General features: G+C 35.3%; 1 protein-coding gene across 6 annotated transcripts in view; it reads right to left on the bottom strand.

The window, feature by feature from the left end:
* Positions 1 to 18,502, bottom strand: part of TMEM135 (transmembrane protein 135) — a 337,564-nt gene that overhangs the window by 55,338 nt on the left and 263,724 nt on the right. For 5 of the 6 annotated variants that reach the window (XM_078433021.2, XM_060605410.3, XM_060605411.3 and 2 more), the window contains 5 exons: positions 15,044 to 15,107; positions 13,976 to 14,052; positions 7,738 to 7,836; positions 6,880 to 6,947; positions 950 to 4,437 (listed from right to left, as the gene is read on the bottom strand). In XM_078433021.2, coding sequence (XP_078289147.1) covers positions 4,305 to 4,437; positions 6,880 to 6,947; positions 7,738 to 7,836; positions 13,976 to 14,052; positions 15,044 to 15,107 — 441 coding nt within the window. In that variant the 3' untranslated portion in view covers positions 950 to 4,304. Of the gene's footprint in view, positions 1 to 949; positions 4,438 to 6,879; positions 6,948 to 7,737; positions 7,837 to 13,975; positions 14,053 to 15,043; positions 15,108 to 18,502 lie in introns of those variants that run through there. The other variant, XM_078433020.2, reaches the window with a different exon arrangement.

Raw genomic sequence — 18,502 nt, 5'->3', positions numbered from 1 at the left:
GAGATAGTTAGTGGAATGTAACACCAGTTGGCAGAAAAAAGGCAAGAGGCTTAGGGATGAGCGGGGTGGGGGTGGGGGGGCGGGCAACACAAGGTCAGCCAGAAAGATTCCAAGGCTGGGAAGGAGGAGAGAGGAGAGAGCTGGGGCAGAGGTGAAGAAGGAGGAGAGAGGAGAGAGCTGGGGCAGAGGTGAAGAAGGAGAGAGAGGCCACGTCACAGACTAAGAGAGCATTACCAGATATTAACTCTTTCTCCCAGTTAAGTCACTCATTTTTCCCTCATGTAAAGTAGCACACATCTTATTCCCCACAGCTGGAAACTTAAGGCTATGCACTGCCCTGCTGCACTCCCAGGGCTGGTACATCATGGCCAAGTTCCTGCCCCTTCTCCACTTCCAGAAATCACACACCAGTGTCAGTCTCATGCCTTTGTCGTTACCCTTTCACAACCATAGTGCAATAGCAAAGTCACCTGAGGCTACAGATGAAACAGAAGCACAGCCTCAGTCCTGGGGTCCCCATATCACAGGCTGGAGGGAAGAATCATAGCCCCAGGATCTATGTCCACACCCCTAATCTCAGTCCCAGACACCCCCTTCCTCACCAATTTGACAAGAAAGAAGTGCAGAGCTAGCTAAGGCACCGACAGGGAAGGAGCTGTGAAAGGGAGGGTGCAGGCTTGAGGCAACTATAAGAACAGTCTCCTGGGCATCCACAAATAACTAATCTTATTTATTATTCATCACGGTTTCAACCCAGCCCTAAAGGAAACACTCATTTCTTACTCTTTTTCCTGTATGTTTTTCTTGGTCGTTAATTTTCAGTTATCCAAGTTCACCCCATGAAACTGAATACCAGACTGATAAGCAGCAACAAGTGAAGGTGTTAGGGGAGATGACGTTTTTCAGATATCTTAACAATTCAGAAACGAATACTTTTGTAAAAAAAAAAAAAAAAAAACCATCCATGTAAGAATGATCTTGTTGCTCTGTCAGACTACCTTTTTTAAAGTTTATTTATTTATTTGAGACAGAGACAGTACGAACATGGAACGGGCAGAGATAGAGACAGAGACACACACACACACAGAGGGTCAGGCTCTGCACTGGCAGCCCCTGATGCGGGGCTTGAACTCACAAAACCGTGAGATCATGACCTGAACTGAAACCAAGAGTTGGACACTTAACTGACTGAGTCACCTTCTGTCAATCTACTTTCTGTCTTTACAGTACAGATAAATCACAGAAAGAATTCAAGGACTATAAGGGCGTGGCGGCATCTCTGATTCAAGGCAGTAAGAACACCAGGCCACTGGTCCCAGTGGGCCTGCCCCTCTGGCACTGCTGAGAGGCTTCTTGATCACCACAGTGAGGGGGATGTGACATAAGACAATGGACGAAGCTCTTTGTGGGAAAAGGAAATCGATTTTCATTAACTATACACTGGCAGGGGACTCAGAAACTTGGGACTGTGATACCATACAAGCAGAATACAATTTTGTCAGTATTAACAACTAAATCAAATGTCAGCCTGAGCACAGTCCACAAGGAGACGAATGCTCAAGCTCAACAAAGAAAATACTAGGACAGCTGACCAATTTGGGTTTCATCACACAAGACATGTTCAATATAGAAAAAAGCAAATTATAAAATCGGAGAGCAAAGAATAAAAAGATAAAATTCTAAATAAAGTAACAACTAACTAAACTTCAGATGAGTACCAACAATAAACTACATATCAGCCAAGTGACAACCATGTGCACAGACCAAGAAAAAAGTTACCAAAGTGACCACAGAATTTATGAAACGGCATAACTGAACCAAAGGTTTTATTCCAGAAATGAGTAATATAATGGTCTAAAACTATCTGACGAAACATTGGCAAGGCTTGAACAAATCGGAGACAATTTGTTATCCTGCAACCTCAGTCTTTACTGGGTTGGTACAAACCCTAGGATTTTATGACACAGGAAATAGCAGTGAAACAACCACACTACTACAAATACTCCGATGCACTGTTTTGCAGTCTACACATTAATGTTCGCTGTAACCAGTTCTGGTGGAAACTTAACATAGGCACAATTTCCTTAGTGTATAAATGGACTAAAAAAACCATCTATTTGACTTTATTTATGGTGTCACATGGTTTATTGATACCTGATTGGTTAGAGGTAGAGAGATATCATTTTGATTGTCTTCAGGAGCACAGACACAGTGTCTGTTTTCTCAAACAGCTACACTGTGCAGTCTGCCTCAATGAAATCAAATTGGATTTCTCTTTTCACCCCTGAAAATTCATTAATTATTCACTAAAGCTATACATTCATTATCATGTTCTGCTTCATGACGGTTATTTCATTTTACATTTTATATTAAAAAATGACTGTAGCTTGAAAAAAAAAGGAAATCATAGAAATGCACCTTTTGACAGTAAGATTTTACTAAACAATCTCATCCAATTTCAGTAGGATTTGCCTTTCAACATTATAGCTTTTTTAATGTTCATGAAAACAGCAACGTATGAATTAAAATGTTTTTCTTTTAAACTGACAGGAAAAATATTATAAACATAATTTCTAAATAAAGAAAATGAGGTACAGGAAGCAGTGCTTTCTTCACTGCTATAATACTTCATTTTTAAAATTAAACACAGTACCAATCATCATTTTGATTCTAGGAATAAAAACTGAAAACTTAATTTATTAAGCAATTTTGAAGTCTGAAACCAAAATGATTCCTTAACAGTATTGCCTAATAGACAAGTCAATTCTAAAAAATTAATCACAATGCAAAATTTTGACCTCATTAAAGTGGCTCTGTTACCACGGTATCAGAGTCTGTCTTTTTGTTGGGTTTCAATTTGCCGTAACTACTAAGGACAGGATTACACGTGAACAGAAATATACAGGGCTTGGTGAAATTGAATACGGCAGATTAAGCATTTTAAAAGTCTGGGTTATAATTCTTGTTGCAACACAAGTTCTACTGCATAATTAATTTACAACAGCCCACAACTTTTCAGCAACAAAATGATATTAAAAAAATATACCATTATCCCTATATGTTGCATTAACTATAGACATCATAACCACTTAAGCCTTTTATTAAGTTAGAAAAGTATGAGTTTTCCCTGAAAAACTCTGAAGAGTAATCATATTTCAATCACAGCTGTCCCGAACTAACTCATAATCAACACTTACTACATTTTGTCACTTCTTTGTTCTAACAGGAATAAAAACAGTAAGTTTTTGAAAAGAGGCTAGAGAACCTGAATCCCATAGTGATGAAATGGACTTTTAACAACTACTGGATTTTTATATTGTTTGTAGCTGTAAAATATCCACTGTAAAGGTGGGATGGTGGAGAGGGAACAAATTGACAAATTTGCCCAAACTACTTTTGATCCCTTCTAAGTCAGCGATGGCAGACAAACCAAGCTATGAAGAATTCAGTCCTTATAAATGCAAACAAACACCGTACACCTTCACGAGGTTTAAAAGCAACTTCATTTGCTTTTAAATATTCAAGTGTAATGCTCCTGTAAAAGATTAAAACATACATTTCAGCTTTATCAGATATGTCAAATTCCATTTGCTCCTAACCTGCCATTAGTACATAGGCTCACTGGGCTGCCAGACAGCCCGACTGACCATGAAGAGAGATGAAGGTATCAGTGGAAGGGGAGCATGGATACCACGGCATTTATCCGAACAGCACAAGACCCGTCTTCGCATCCCTGAAGTGAGAATGGCCACTTTCTTCAATTAAATTTCTTCACACTAAAGCAGCATTGTCTGGGAAGAGTTACTTCAGTTCCATAATATTTCACTACTATAGTTACCAATTCAAAAGTTAAAAAAAAATACAGACCAAATCCATGTACCCGTGATCCTTTGTATCCTAAAACATAGAAATATTCTTAGTTTTAACCAAGAATTATACTGGAATGAACTAAAAACATATTTTAAAGTAATTTTAAGTATACTCTTATTTGTTACTACATTTCTACGTAGATTATTTAAGATTGCTTGTAGACATAATTTAATCAATAATATATCATAATGTCAACCACTACAAGTGACCCAGAATCAGATTCTGGCTACAGAGGGCGCTTAATTATTAAGCAACACCTTCCTAAAAAGCTTCTGTACTTCTGACTGGTAAGAAAAACTAACAAGAAAAGAGTATCTCTCATTGAAATAACACTGAAGTTCAAGCTCAAGACTCCTTCTTTGTGTTTCAACATAGTTAACTCTTCAGGATAAAATAATGAAACATTAAGTGACATTAATAAATTACAGTCATCTTCAAGAAAACTCGATGGGCAACTCTGGTGTTACAGTTGTATATCTTGGATCCAACCTAGGGATAAAATCCTGAAAGTGTTTAGATGCACCAGTACCAAAAACATCAAGGACTTTTCGGTTCATGACAGCAAATCTGCAAAACAGAGGACACAGTGAACAAGTATTTAATGAAGTTTATAAAAGAAGATGATTCACTTGACCTATCTTTCATGGAATGGGAAAACAGAAAAGATTGACGTGATGAAGAACTCAATGGCAGATTCAAAGTGGCAGAGTCACTTTGGTACTCTACCTCAAGATCCACTGTCTCATATTTTGTTTAAAGAGATCAGAATCCCTAGACCTGAAACCCCAGAAACCACCATTGTTATTTCAAACCCCTCTCAAGTTCTTTCCACCAGATTGTGTCAAACAGAAAAACAGATACATTACAATTTTTCTGATGAATGAAATCACAGGATATAAACAATAAAAGAGCTTAATATTTGCCAATGAGGCAAAGGTACTGAATGTAATTTCTTTCATAATTGACATTTTGATGTCTCACAATCCACAGAATATACATCCGAATGTGTATTTAACGATTAAAGGGAAAACAGCATATAGGATTTTAAATTTCTAATAGACATGATGAAGTAAAAGCATACCCTCATTTTATCCATCACTTAATTTAAAAGGTAAAAAATAATTTTTTTTACTTTTACTTTGATTTTTTATTTTTTAAAATTTACATCCAAATTAGGTAGCGTATAGTGAAACGATTTCAGGAGTAGATTCCTTAATGCCCCTTACCCATTTAGCCCATCCTCCCTCCCACAACCCCTCCAGCAACCCTCAGTTTGTTCTCCATATTTATGAGCCTCTTCTGTTTTGTCCCCCTCCCTGTTTCTATATTCTTTTTTGCTTCCCTTCCCTTGTGTTCATCTGTTTTGTCTCTTAAGCAGATGCAGAGAAAGAGGATCTCTTTTGCATTGTTGGTGGGAATGCAAGCTGGTGCAGCCCCTCTGGAAAACAGTATGGAGGTTCCTCAAAAAACTAAAAATAGAACCACTGTACGACACAGCAATTGCACTACTAGGCATTTATCCACGGGATACACGTGTGCTGTTTCAAAGGGACACATGCACCCCCATGTTTATAGCAGCACTATCAACAATAGGCAAAGTATGGAAAGAGCCCAAATGTCCATCAATGGATGAATGGATAAAGAAGATGTCATACACACACACACACACACACACACACACACACACACACACACAATGGAGTATTACTCGCCACTCAAAAAGAATAAAATCTTGTCATTTGCAACTACATGAATGGAACTGGAGGGTATTATGCTAAGTGAAAATAATTTTTAAGGACACATATTTAGCTAATGTGCAGGATGAACCCATATCTCTATGCCCGATCCCAAGCATTTCTTCTGGGGAGAAGACAACAGGGTTAATTTTGAGCCACTGGCCACCATCACTATTCCAGGAATGATAAACGTAACTTTCGGTGCCTTTCCAAAGTTAAGTTCCCTCCCAAAATAATCAACTGCTTAAACTCCTTAATGGGCAAAAATCTAAATGACAAAGAAATAAATGATTAATAATAATAATATAAAGGATGCAGTCTCATGGCTAAGAGGAAGAATGCTAAAGCCAGACTGCCTGGCTCACAGCCCACAGCTCTTTTATTTGCTAGCTGTGTGACTCTGGTGAGCTAGCTGACCTCTCTGTGCACCTCAGTTGACTCAAATGTAAAACCAGGATACTAATAGTACTCATCTCCTAGAGCTATTTTAAGGATTAAACACATATGCATGTGTACACATGTTGTATGTGTATGTCTGGGACACAGTACAATACTATACAACTGCTGGCTATTAAAACTACGAATGATAATAATAACAGCTACAATTTATTAAGTGCTATTACACAACCATACAAAGAATGTATTACTGTTTCATAGTAGAGAGTGAGAAACTGAGGCTCATGAGGTAAAAAAACTTTCCACCAATAACACAGCTAAAGTTATCAGAGCCAGAGTCAACAGAGTCCATGGTCTCTCTAGTAGGTCAAGCTGCCTCCCAAAGAACTAGATCAAGATCAGAAAATGCTAACTAAAACAATAAAGAACATGATAATAAAGGCAAAGGAAAAGTATGCTTACAGAATCAAGCAAAATAATATGATTATTTTTCCCCCATTGGAAATCATTCGATTATTTAGGAATGATTTCTAATGAATCTGCTGAGTATTTCTAATCAAAAAGAAGAGATCAAAGATTATAAAAGTGAGACTTAAGTGTGTTATGTAGCAACTAATTTGCAATTTTCAAATCAATACAGTATTTTCCCACAACATTTAAAATATCTAAAATAATACAGGGAAAAGAAAAGTCAAAATAATGTTACCAAAAGAATACCCCATGTTATACATATTAAGTTGGACATATTTGATTTATATGTAGATGTTTACTTTATCACTGAAAGAATATTCCCTCAAAAAGATGAAAAGATTCAAAATCTTTTTAGGGGGAAAATGCTTTTTTTTCTATGGTCAGGTACAACATCTCAGTCACTTACTTGCCCTTGGTGAGTCTTAAAAGAAACTTCCAGTAAGATGGTCGCAAAGTCTGAACTTCCATCACAGCCTAAGATTAGAGTATTCAATTTGAGACTTCTTCAGTAAAGAGCAAATATAATTAGTCATATTAGGCAACAGAGCACTTTTTTATTTTTATTGCTCACTGTATTTTAAAAACAACAGTGATGATAATAACGAAAATATGTACTTATGTTTAACTTGACAACTATCAAGAATATTGCTTATGAAATAATAATTAAGTCATTATTATCAGGAAAGCATTTACTGAATATTCATTAGATAGCTGGTACTTCCTTAGTTATAATAAGTGTATAAACTTGGCAGCATTACTCTGAAAAAGTGAAAATAAAAGTTGTGCCCCCAAATTTTGCAACAGTCCTAAAACCACTAGCATCAATAATGATGATTACATAATTTAAAGAAATTGAACAATGCTTCTAATAGACTAGATCCTACCTCTATCCACGCTGCCTGAGTAATATGGGGGAAATGCAATTATTCTTATTTATGCTCATGGTATCTGTCTTCTAGTAGAAGTATAACTAAAATAGGCATTCTAGCCAAGGTACTAGTGTAATAATTTGCCTATAAATTGCACTCAATTTAAACCTAAAAATTATTGTGTTCAGAAAATTTTAAAAATGATCTAGCCCATTAAGTTAGCATGTTTACTGATTTGAAACTTGCAAGCTATCTTGGTAAAAAAATAAAAATAAAAACTAAAATCTAATCCATAGAAATTTTTCCCAGGTCTTTATTGCTCACCCCCACCCCCACCCCCCATTGATTTAATGTAAAGAAATAATTCATTTCTCATATCAAAAAGCTATACTTACTGCCTGGAAGCAAATTGCTGTAGAGATGGAATAGATGATAGTATCTGCATGGGGAAAATAGGGAACCTTTCCTGCTTCAATGCCTTTGAAATACATTGTCTGTAGAACAAACATAATGTAAGATTTAGAAAAAAAACCCACAACTTTAAATAGCATTAACAATAGAGTGGAGCAACAGACTCACTTGCTATCTACAACTATTTTGTCTACCTTCCAAACCTAATAATCCTTTCTGAGCTCAAATTACAGGTTGCATCTTCCATGACATTAGTTAAGTGTCAGCCTTTTCCTTCCCTCATTCCCTCACCCCAAACCGAGATACCAGTAATAATGCTTTTCTGTGAAATAGAGTAACATTGTATTTCTACTTCTTTTATATCATTTATACCTCAATGTTTGTTTGTTTGTTTGTTTGTTTGAAGTTTACCTTATTCTAAGAAGTTTATCTTATTCTGAGATAGAGTGCACACAAGTAGGGGAAGGGAAAGACAGATAATCCCAAGCAGGGTCTGTGCCGTCAGCACAGAGCCCGACATGGGGCTCGATCTCACAAACTGTGATATCAGGACCTGAGCCAAAATCAAGAGTTGGACGCCCCACTGACTGAGCCACCCAGGCACCCTTCAATGCTTTTTGTATAATCCTCAGGTCTCCCTTCCCTGCTAGATCTAGTCATTCACTCATTTATTCATTCATTCATTCATTGGTTCAACATTTAATGCTGTTAACTAATGCTGTTAACACTATGCTAGGAGCTAGAAATTTAAAAATGAATACAATAACATCTAAGTTAGTGCATAAGAGAAATAGCTAATGCACTTAGATATTTAACTATATATATGTTTAGTATGTGTGTATGCATTTTTGCCCTCCCCCCACCAAGGAGAGAACAAACTGCTCTGCCTAGGACAAAGGAACAAGGAGAATTTCAGAAATGACTACATTTGAATAGTGCTTCTCAAACCACCTGCAGTGAAGCAACACTTCAAAAAAATTTTTTTCCAATTGCCATAGCTTGATACTTTTATAATACAATAAAAATAAATTACTAAAAACTAAATTTTAAAAACACAAAGTGAACCAAAATTTCACTTTTGTATTAAAAAAATAAATTACTCTGTCAAGTTGCTACAGAAGTTTCCAAATGCTTACTCTCTATTTCTATGCTTACTACGAACTAGTAATAAACAGGTCATAGACTGGCACTAGTCTACTGACCACACTTCCAACAGTGCTGCCTCCTAAGAGGCCTAGGATTAACAATGAGATAAGAGAGAAAAAGCAGAAAAAGCAGGGGTAATGAACTGGGTGAAAGTACACAATACATATGGGGAAGGCCCAGCTAATTTATATGGATAGAAGATGTAATTATTCACGGCAATAGTTTCTCTGAAACATGGGAAAGCTCAAGTAGAACTAGTAAGAAAAGAGGAAAGAACCAAGAGAGAATGATGTTACAATCAGGTGGAGAAAAGTTCAAGAAGACATGGGTGGTTCATGAACTAAAGAACATGAAATAATTTTTCCCCAATCTGGAAGATATATATGTACAAAAAGCTACACTCTACTTAGGAAGGAAGATATACACGCACCACTATTTTGAATATACTATACAGTATATTACAAGGTACAGGTATACTGTAGTGTATTCATGTTGACAAAAATGAAATTCAGATGTGGTAGAATAGCATCACAGAAACATTATATAACACAGGTATCTCCTGAAATATGTAACAATTGTGTTCCTAATTTCTTATAATAAACCTTATCTATTGAACCAGATTCTAAGTTAATGAAGGGTGGGAACCATATCCCATAGTTCTATATGCTTACCAGCACTTCATACAGTAGTGGGAACATAATAGATATTCAATATATACATCTTGGAAATAATTATTTCCAAGATAAAAGTTATCTAGTCAGCTGATTTTTATTTAATATTCATTATATAGTAATGCAGAATTTTAATATAAAATTAACTTCAATCATAGGAAAATGACTGCCTATTACACCACAGTCATTAATTCCACAAAGGACCTATTAGTAAGCTTACATTTGTAATTTCCTAAATTAAAAATAAATTCTTATCAGTACATTTTATATCTAGTTTCTTCTGCCAAGATCAAACATGGTCTGTTGATATAAGAAAAGAGCTATGCCAAGGTGCCTATGTGGCTCAGTTGGTTAAGCACCTGACTCTTGATATTGGCTTAGGGCATGATCTGACAGTCCTGACATCAAGCCCAGCATGGAGCCTGCTCAAGATTCTCTCTTTCCCGCTCCCTCTGCCCCTTCCTTGTTCATGTGCACTCTCTCTCAAAAATAAAAACAAAACTAAAATAAAAATAAAATAAAATAAAAATTTTAAAAATTTAAAAATAAGTTAAAAAAGAGCTATGTCATTGCTTGGCTTAAAAAACTCTAGCCATGTAGGGAAGCAGCTATAAAATACAGGTTTTACAAACCAGATCTCAATATTGGATTCTCCCTGTGTCAAAGAATGTATTTTTGCTAGCTAAGGGATATTTTCTTTTTCTGACACTCCTGTTCCTCTCCATTAGCAAATCTTGTCACCCTTACCTCCTAAACATATACGAAGTCTGTGTATTTCTCTCCATCCCTACTGCTACTATACTGGCACAAGCCATCATCTGTCTGAGACTAATTGTTCTCCCAGCTTCCAGTCTTGCCTCTATTCCATTCTTTATATAATAGCCAGAATGTTTTCTTCTTCTTAAAATGTGAATTAAATCATGCTACTTCCACACTTAAAACTCTCCAATGACTTCCAATTGCACTGAGAAAAATATCAAACTCACATATTCTCTCTCTCTCTCTCTCTCTCTCTCTCTCTCTCTCTCCCCTACACACACACACATAGACACAGACACACCTGAATAAAGCAAGTATGTAATCCTCTTAATATCATTAGGGCCACAGATTTTCAGTGAGATAAAATTTTTCTTCTTTTTTTAAATTTTTATTTATTTGTATTTTTTTAGTTTTATTTTTTTAATTTACATCCAAATTATTTAGCATATAGTGCAACAATGATTTCAGGAGTAGATTCCTTAATGCCCCTTACCCATTTAGCCCATCCCCCCTCCCACAACCTCCCCAGTAACCCTCTGTTTGTTCTCCATATTTAAGAGTCTCTTATGTTTTATCTCCCTCCCTGTTTTTATATTCTTTTTGTTTCCCTTCCCTTATGTTCATCTGTTTTGTATCTTAAAGTCCTCATATGAGTGAAGTCATACGATATTTGTCTTTCTCTAATTCCACTTAGCATAATACCCCCTAGTTCCATGCACACAGTTGCAAATGGCAAGATTTCATTCTTTTTGATTGCCGAGTAATACTCCATTGTATATATATGCCACACCTTCTTTATCCATTCATCCATTGATGGACATTTGGGCTCTTTCCATACTTTGGCTATTGTTGATAGTGCTGCTATAAACATGGGGGTGCATGTGTCCCTTCTAAACAGCATACCTGTAACCCTTGGATAAATACCTAGTAGTGCAACTGCTGGGTCATAGGGTAGTTCTATTTTTAGTTTTTTGAAGAACCTCCATACTGTTTTCCAGAGTGGCTGCACCAGCTTGCATTCCCACCAACAATGCAACTTTCTCCACATCCTCGCCAACATCTGTTGTTGCCTGAGTTGTTAATGTTAGCCATTCTGACAGGTGTGAGGTGGTATCTCATGGTGGTCTTGATTTGTATTTCCCTAATGATGAGTGATGTTGAGCATTTTTTCATGTGTCGGCTGGCCATCTGGATGTCTTCTTTGGAGAAGTGTCTATTCATGTCTTGTGCCCATTTCTTCACTGGATTATTTATTTTTTGGGTGTTGAGTCTGATAAGTTCTTTATAGATTTTGGATACTAACCCTTTATCTGATATGTCATTTGCAAATATCTTCTCCCATTCCATCAGTTGGCTTTTAGTTTTGCTGATTGTTTCCTTTGCTGTGCAGAAGCTTTTTATTTTGATGAGTTCCCAATAGTTCATTTTTGCTTTGGTTTCCCTCGCCTCCAGAGATGTGTTGAGTAAGAAGTTGCTGCGGCTAAGATCAAAGAGGTTTTTGCCTGCTTTCTCCTTGAGGATTTTGATGGTTTCGCTTCCTGCCTTGCATTTAGGTCTTTCATCCATTTTGAGTTTATTTTTGTGCATGGTGTAAGAAAGTGGTCCAGTTTTCCCTGCATGTTGCTGTCCAGTCTTCCCAGCACCACTTGCTGAAGAGACTGTCTTTATTCCATTGAATATTCTTTCCTGCTTTGTCAAAGATTAGTTGGCCATACGTTTGTGGGTCCATTTCTGGGTTCTCTATTCTGTTCCATTGACCTAAGTGTCTGTTTTCGTGCCAAGAGATAAATTTTTTCTAAAATGAAGTGAAATAAATCTATAATCTTAACTTTGAATTGGAAATATCAATATGCTCATTATTTTCTCTTTCTCTAAAAAGAAAGGGGGAAAAAAGTATTCTCTAGCTCTTTTTACTGGGAAGGCCAAAAAATAATAACTACCCTAGAAGCAAGAAGTACCCAAGTACCCAAATTGAAGTCTCTAAATACCATTTCCCACCAAAAGAATAGGGGTCATTGGAGAAAAGACTGATTCTGTTTCTAGGGGAGGAAATGTCCAAAATGAGCCTGGACCATTTCATTTTATCACAAAGCAAGAAAGTTATCAGAGATATTGGCATTATATAAAAAAGAAACAGAAGTCAACTTGAAGAGGCTCTCATGGTCAAAGATAGTGTAATTCCTGGGTTGAAACAAGACCAAATATTCTAAAATTTACATCTTCATAATGACATTTGAAAATAAAGACTCATAAATAAGTCAGTTTTGCAGAATGCTAGAGGCCAATTCTTTCTGAACACTGGTAAGTAAAGGGAAGTAGTCAAGCATTTTATTATGACTTTGTGAACAAATCAAACTATTTCAGAGTAACCAAACAGTCGAAAAGGGAAAAGTTTTTTTTAAAAGAACTCATGGGGCACCTGGATGGCTCAGTTGGTTAAGCATCCAACTTCAGCTTAGGTCATGATGTCATGGTTTGTGAGTTCGAGCCCTGCATCAGGTTCTGTGCTGACAGCTCAGAGCCTGGAGCCTGCTTCAGATTCTGTGTCTCCCTCTCTGCCCCTCCCCTGCTCATGCTCTGACTCTCTCTCTCTCAAAAATAAACATTAAAAAAAGATTTTAAAAAATCTGCACAAGTAAATAATTAGAAGAAACAATAATGTTATAATATCATTTTGCAACTCTCAATGAAATAATAAACCCTGGTAATGATTAATAATGGGTGCTACAACAATTAAGTGAAAGCCTAATGGGGAGCTTTATGTTAGTTGTATTAATAGAGCCCACTGATCAATCTTAGCATCACAAAAAGAGACACAACTAATGTGCTTCCTAATGTGATGCAATAGGAATTCATACACATAGTAAACGTGAAGTATTTCTGTCCCCTCCACCCCCTAAAAATTGAAACTGAATTGCTTAAACCTCTATATCTAACAAACAGTTCATAGGAAACACTTGGGTTAAAGAAACATATTAGTATCACCAGTAAGCATATAATTAGCAAAATCCAAAATGTGGGAAATTTCCCAGAACTAATAACATAGATCGTCAACAAATAAATGGCAAGGAAAAAAAGAAAGGGAGTTAGGGGGAGGAGGCAGCTATTAAAAACTAAAAGAGACTTTGGATCCCAATTAAAACAAAGAGATTGCAGAAGATATCTGTGAGATATGAGAATATAAGCTCTAATTGGATATATGATAATATTAAATACTAGGTTTTTTAAATGTGTGACAATAGTATTTTGATTGTACTTTGGTAGTAGTGTTGATTTGTTTTTAAGGAGTCTTTATCCTTTTAGCCATAGTCTTTAAGGAGTCTTTACCTTGAGTTATTTATGGAAGAAGTGATATGTTGTCTGGGATTTGCTTTAAATTAATTCAGTACTTGTGGGGTTGGGACAGTACAGGTGGAATAAACTGGTCACATGTTAACTGCTGAAACTGTATGATAGGTACACAAGAGTTAGTTACTTTATTCTTTCTACACTTGTGTATATTTGAAAATAACACACATAAAGAAAGAAGAAGAAACAGGAGAACTGACTTTGTCAGTACTTTTATAGGATTGACTAGCCCTTGTAACTGGGATATGGAAGGCTCTACATCCTTTAGAGCTGTGCACGCATCAAGATGTTTGCTTACCTCTACCAACTTGGAAGCTAAATACATGGAAATTGTTGTACTTTTATAAAACATCATTGATACTCCTGCCAAAAAGCCTGAAACAACAAATAAAGCAAAACTGATCAAATCTCAAAGTATTTCTTTGTTATTAAGTCATTCAGAAATGTTCACTCACTTAAGTAAGACACAATCGATTTGTAGCACTGCCCTTTGTTATACAAAAATAAGGACAGTAATATATGTGATGACATTAAAATGAGGTGAATTTGTGGATATCACACATTTTTAAATTATGAAATTGACTTTCAGAGTTAGGAACACACAGTTTTGACATATATATTACAAAGACACTTTATATTCTAAATATAACTTTAAAAACAGTAGTCTTAACAAATATAATGATTTTCAAAAATAATTTTTAAAGGCTATTGATACCATTTCTCATTTTAAGTGAAAATATTTATTAATCAATTCTTCTAACAGCTCAAATTACTTTTAGTGATATCATCAAACTTCTCTCCATAGTACTGCCTTTGTTCCTTAAATGGGAAACAAAGGCAGAGGGAGACCAGGAATACTGGTAGCAGGAATATCACTAATAAATATCTGTAAACTGTCAATTTTACTTAAGTAGCATGTATGCTGTACTTGCAGAAAATGTTAATCTTGAGTTCTTATTTTTATGAAACTAATTAAGTTCTTTAAAAATAAAAATATATATGATTAAAATATATGTCACTTGCCAGTGGCAAAACCAGAATGCTTCAAGCAATATAACTGTGCTTCCATTAGTCACCAAATTTTTTGAGTTTTATGTTCTTTTATAACACATTCCCTAGGATCCCAGGCCTGTAGCAGGCCAGATACCCAAGTCATTATATTGCCATTTCAAAACATCAGATGGCAAGAATGCCTGGGTAAGTTAAACTTGGCGAATACAAAATGTGTGGACTGGTTCCTCAGTAGGGATTCTATTATGGAGAAAAAGAGTTATACAGAAATCAGATGAATTTGGAAACTATTTCTGAGTCATTCCTACCACGGATTGATGCAACAGCAGTAACTCTTGTGTTATCATTACCTTACCAGCTATAATAGCATGCAATTCATCATCCAGGTTTCTGACCCAGCGCAGGAAGCAACTAGTACCCTACATCAAGAAGAAAATGCAGTGACTTCAGTTGTTTCATTTCTAGAAAACATGCATGTAACATCTATAATGAGTGAGTCACTAGCAGACCTTGATGGCAAATTGGTGATCTAAATCAAACTATTTTAAATATATGAGTTGGAAAACTATCAACAATAACCTGTTATAAAGTTATTGTTCTGGATAGACTCTATTAAGAAATTATACATAATATTTTTATTGTCAGGGCGCCTGGGTGGTTCAGTCAGTTAAGCATCTGACTCTTGATTTTGGCTCAGTTCATGATCTCACGGTTCGTGAGATCACGACCCACACAGGGTTCTGTGCTGACAGTGCAAAGCCTGCTTGGTATCCTCTCTCTGTCTCTCTCCTCTGTCTCTGTCCCTACCCTGCTTGTGTACTCTCTCTGTATCAAAATAAATTTAACAAACTTTAAAAAATATATACATAATATTTTTATTGTAATTATTTTCCAAAATGAAGGCATAAATTTTCCTTTGCCTAGATGTAGAATCACTCCCACTGTAACAAGAAGAAAAATCAAATACACTATAACTCTAAGCCAGAATTCCAAACTCAGATAAAGTATTTTTCAATATAATGGTGAAATAAAGACTTTTTCCAGTAGATAAATACTGAGACCCACATAGTAGCTTTGTAAGTGATGAATTTTCATAAATGGTAAAAGGTAATTTTGCAGGCAGAAGGAATATAGTATCATTTAGATCTGAAAAAAGAAATGAGGAGCTCTGAAGATGGCAAAATGAAGATAAACTTAGAAGACATTTTTTTAAATATCATTTCTTTCTATACAAATAAACTATCAAAAGAAGAACTATTAAAAGAACTATCAAAGAAGGGGTGCTTGGGTGGCTTAGTCATTTAAGCATCCAACTTCAGCTCAGGTCATGACTTCATGGTTCATGAGTTTGAGCCCTGCATCGGGCTCTGTGCTGACAGTTCAGAGCCTGGAACCTGCTTCAGATTCTGTGTCTTCATCTCTCTCTTCCCCTCTCCTGCTAGCGCTCTGTCTCTGTCTATCAAAAATTAATAATAATAATAATAATAATAATAATATAATAATAAAATAACTATCTAAAGCAGTGGTCATAAAATATGGCCCACTAGCCAAATCTGGCTTGCCAACTGTTTTATGTGGTTCATGAGCTAAGAATGTTTTTACACTTCTCAATGGATAAAATAAAATTGTAATATTTTGAGACATGTAAAAATCAAATGAAATTCTAATTGAAGTGTGACAAAGTTTTATTAGAACATAGCTATGGGTGGCTCAGTCGGTTAAACGTCCAACTTTTGATTTTGGGTCAGGTCATGAGCTCACAGCTCATGAGTTCGAGCCCCATGTTGGGCTTTGGGCTGACAGTGCAGAGCCTGCTTAGGATTCTCTTTCTCTTCCCTCTCTCTGCCCTTGTCTCACTTGTGCTCTCTCTCTCTTTGAAAAATAAATAAACTTTAAAAAAAAGAACATAACTATGCTCCTTTATTTATATATTGTCTATGGTTGCTTTCACACTACAACAGCAGAGTAGAGTAGTTATGACAGAGACCAACCATATCAGCCACAAAGCTTGAAACAGTTATCATCTAGCCAATTACAGAAAACGTTTTCTGACTCCTGGTCTAAAACAAAAATGGTAACAATAGATCATGGGGTTTATAACACATGAAAAGATAAATGTATACCACAAAGGATGAGAAGGAGGAATTTGAGGTATAATATTCTAAGAGTCATACACTATACATGAAGTGGCATAATATTTGAAAACAATAACTGATGAATTTAAAATGCTTATTATAAATGTTAAGGCAGTCACTAAGTTAAAAAAGAGGTATAAATAGTAAGCCAAGAGTGAAGACAGAATACAAAAATACAAAAAACAAAAAACAAAAAAAACTAAATACATAAATTTTTTTTAAAAATCCAGGAGGAATAAAAAGGAAAAAAACAATGGAAAAAATACAAAACAATTAGCAAGAGGTAGATTTAAACTATACCATTATCAAAAAGTACATTAAATGTAAATAGCTTAAACATACCAATTAATAGAGATTATCAAATTGGATAAAAAAGGAAGAACCAACTACATGTCATCTAAAAGAATCAACCTTTAAACTGAAGACACAGTTAAGACTAAAGTAAAAGGACAGAAACAATGTACTATCAAATATAATCAAAGGAAAACTGGAATAGCCATATTAATATCATACGTTGTAGACTTCAGAGCAAGGAATATTACCAGAAGAAGAACATTACAAAATGAAAAAAGAGTCCATTCCCTGAGAAGACACTGAAGAAATATGAATTGTTGCTCCGCCCTTCTCCCAATTACATCCTTATAAAGACGCTAATGGCATTGGCAATTTTATTTTAAATCCCATATGGCTTTGGAACACACTGTACCATTTTTTTTATAAGGGATTTTCTGACCCGGTTGTATTTTTCTATAGTTTAATACCATTAGTTTGTATTACCTGGGCAAATAAATAGTAACAGAAATTAAAGCAAACAAATGAAACATGCTCTGAGATATGCTGGATGGTGGAGAATAACCAATTTGGGATAAAAATGTTGGGAGACAATCCACATGCGACACTTAGGGTTTATGTTAAGAATAAACATAAACACTATGACATAAGAAATGAAAAAGAATATGAACATATAAAGTTACAAATATTCTGTCCTATTTAACTCTTGTATATTCAAAGACAGTAATGTTTCCTAATCAAAACTATTGAAAATATTTTCAATATTAGTAATATTTCATAACAAGTAATTAACTATAGCTTATCATTTGTTACTCCTGTTCTCCTTTCCATTTAAAAATACTTCCCCTATATGTACCTTATATAAATAAACTTTTACATAAAATGATACATAACCATCTTACCCAAAATGACTCCAGAATTCAAGTTTCCCTGCACTATTATTATTTTTTTTTTTCACTTTAAAAACAATGTGTGTGTGTTTGCATATAGTCAACCTTAGTTAACATATTTTACCATTTGGAAACTACGTTTAGGTTTATAGTCTAAATTTTAGATGTTTAATAAAATGTCAGTAGTATGACTTATATATGAGTGATCCCCATTAAACAAAAGGCCATTACTTAAAATTTCAGAGTACTATGTCATGGATGATCCTTACATATGTGTTTAGGTGTGTGCTTATACATGTGCTGGTATGTTTATAGGAACATGCAGAAACGGTGGAAGAATGTTAACAATGGTTATTTGAGAGAGTGTAGCAGGAATAGTGAGTAGATCAAAGAGGGATAACAAGTCATTTCTTACATAAGTCACAACAGAAAATCTTTACTGGCTCTATCAAGTGTTGATATCAGCTAGAAGGGTCTGAAATAAGTTTAAATTAATAA

This window comes from Panthera onca, chromosome D1, assembly GCF_046562875.1.
Source record: "Panthera onca isolate mPanOnc1 chromosome D1, mPanOnc1 haplotype 2, whole genome shotgun sequence".
In the NCBI taxonomy this organism is placed as follows: domain Eukaryota; kingdom Metazoa; phylum Chordata; class Mammalia; order Carnivora; family Felidae; genus Panthera; species Panthera onca.
Note: the sequence above shows the minus strand (reverse complement) of the source record. Positions and strands in the feature narration are given on the sequence as shown.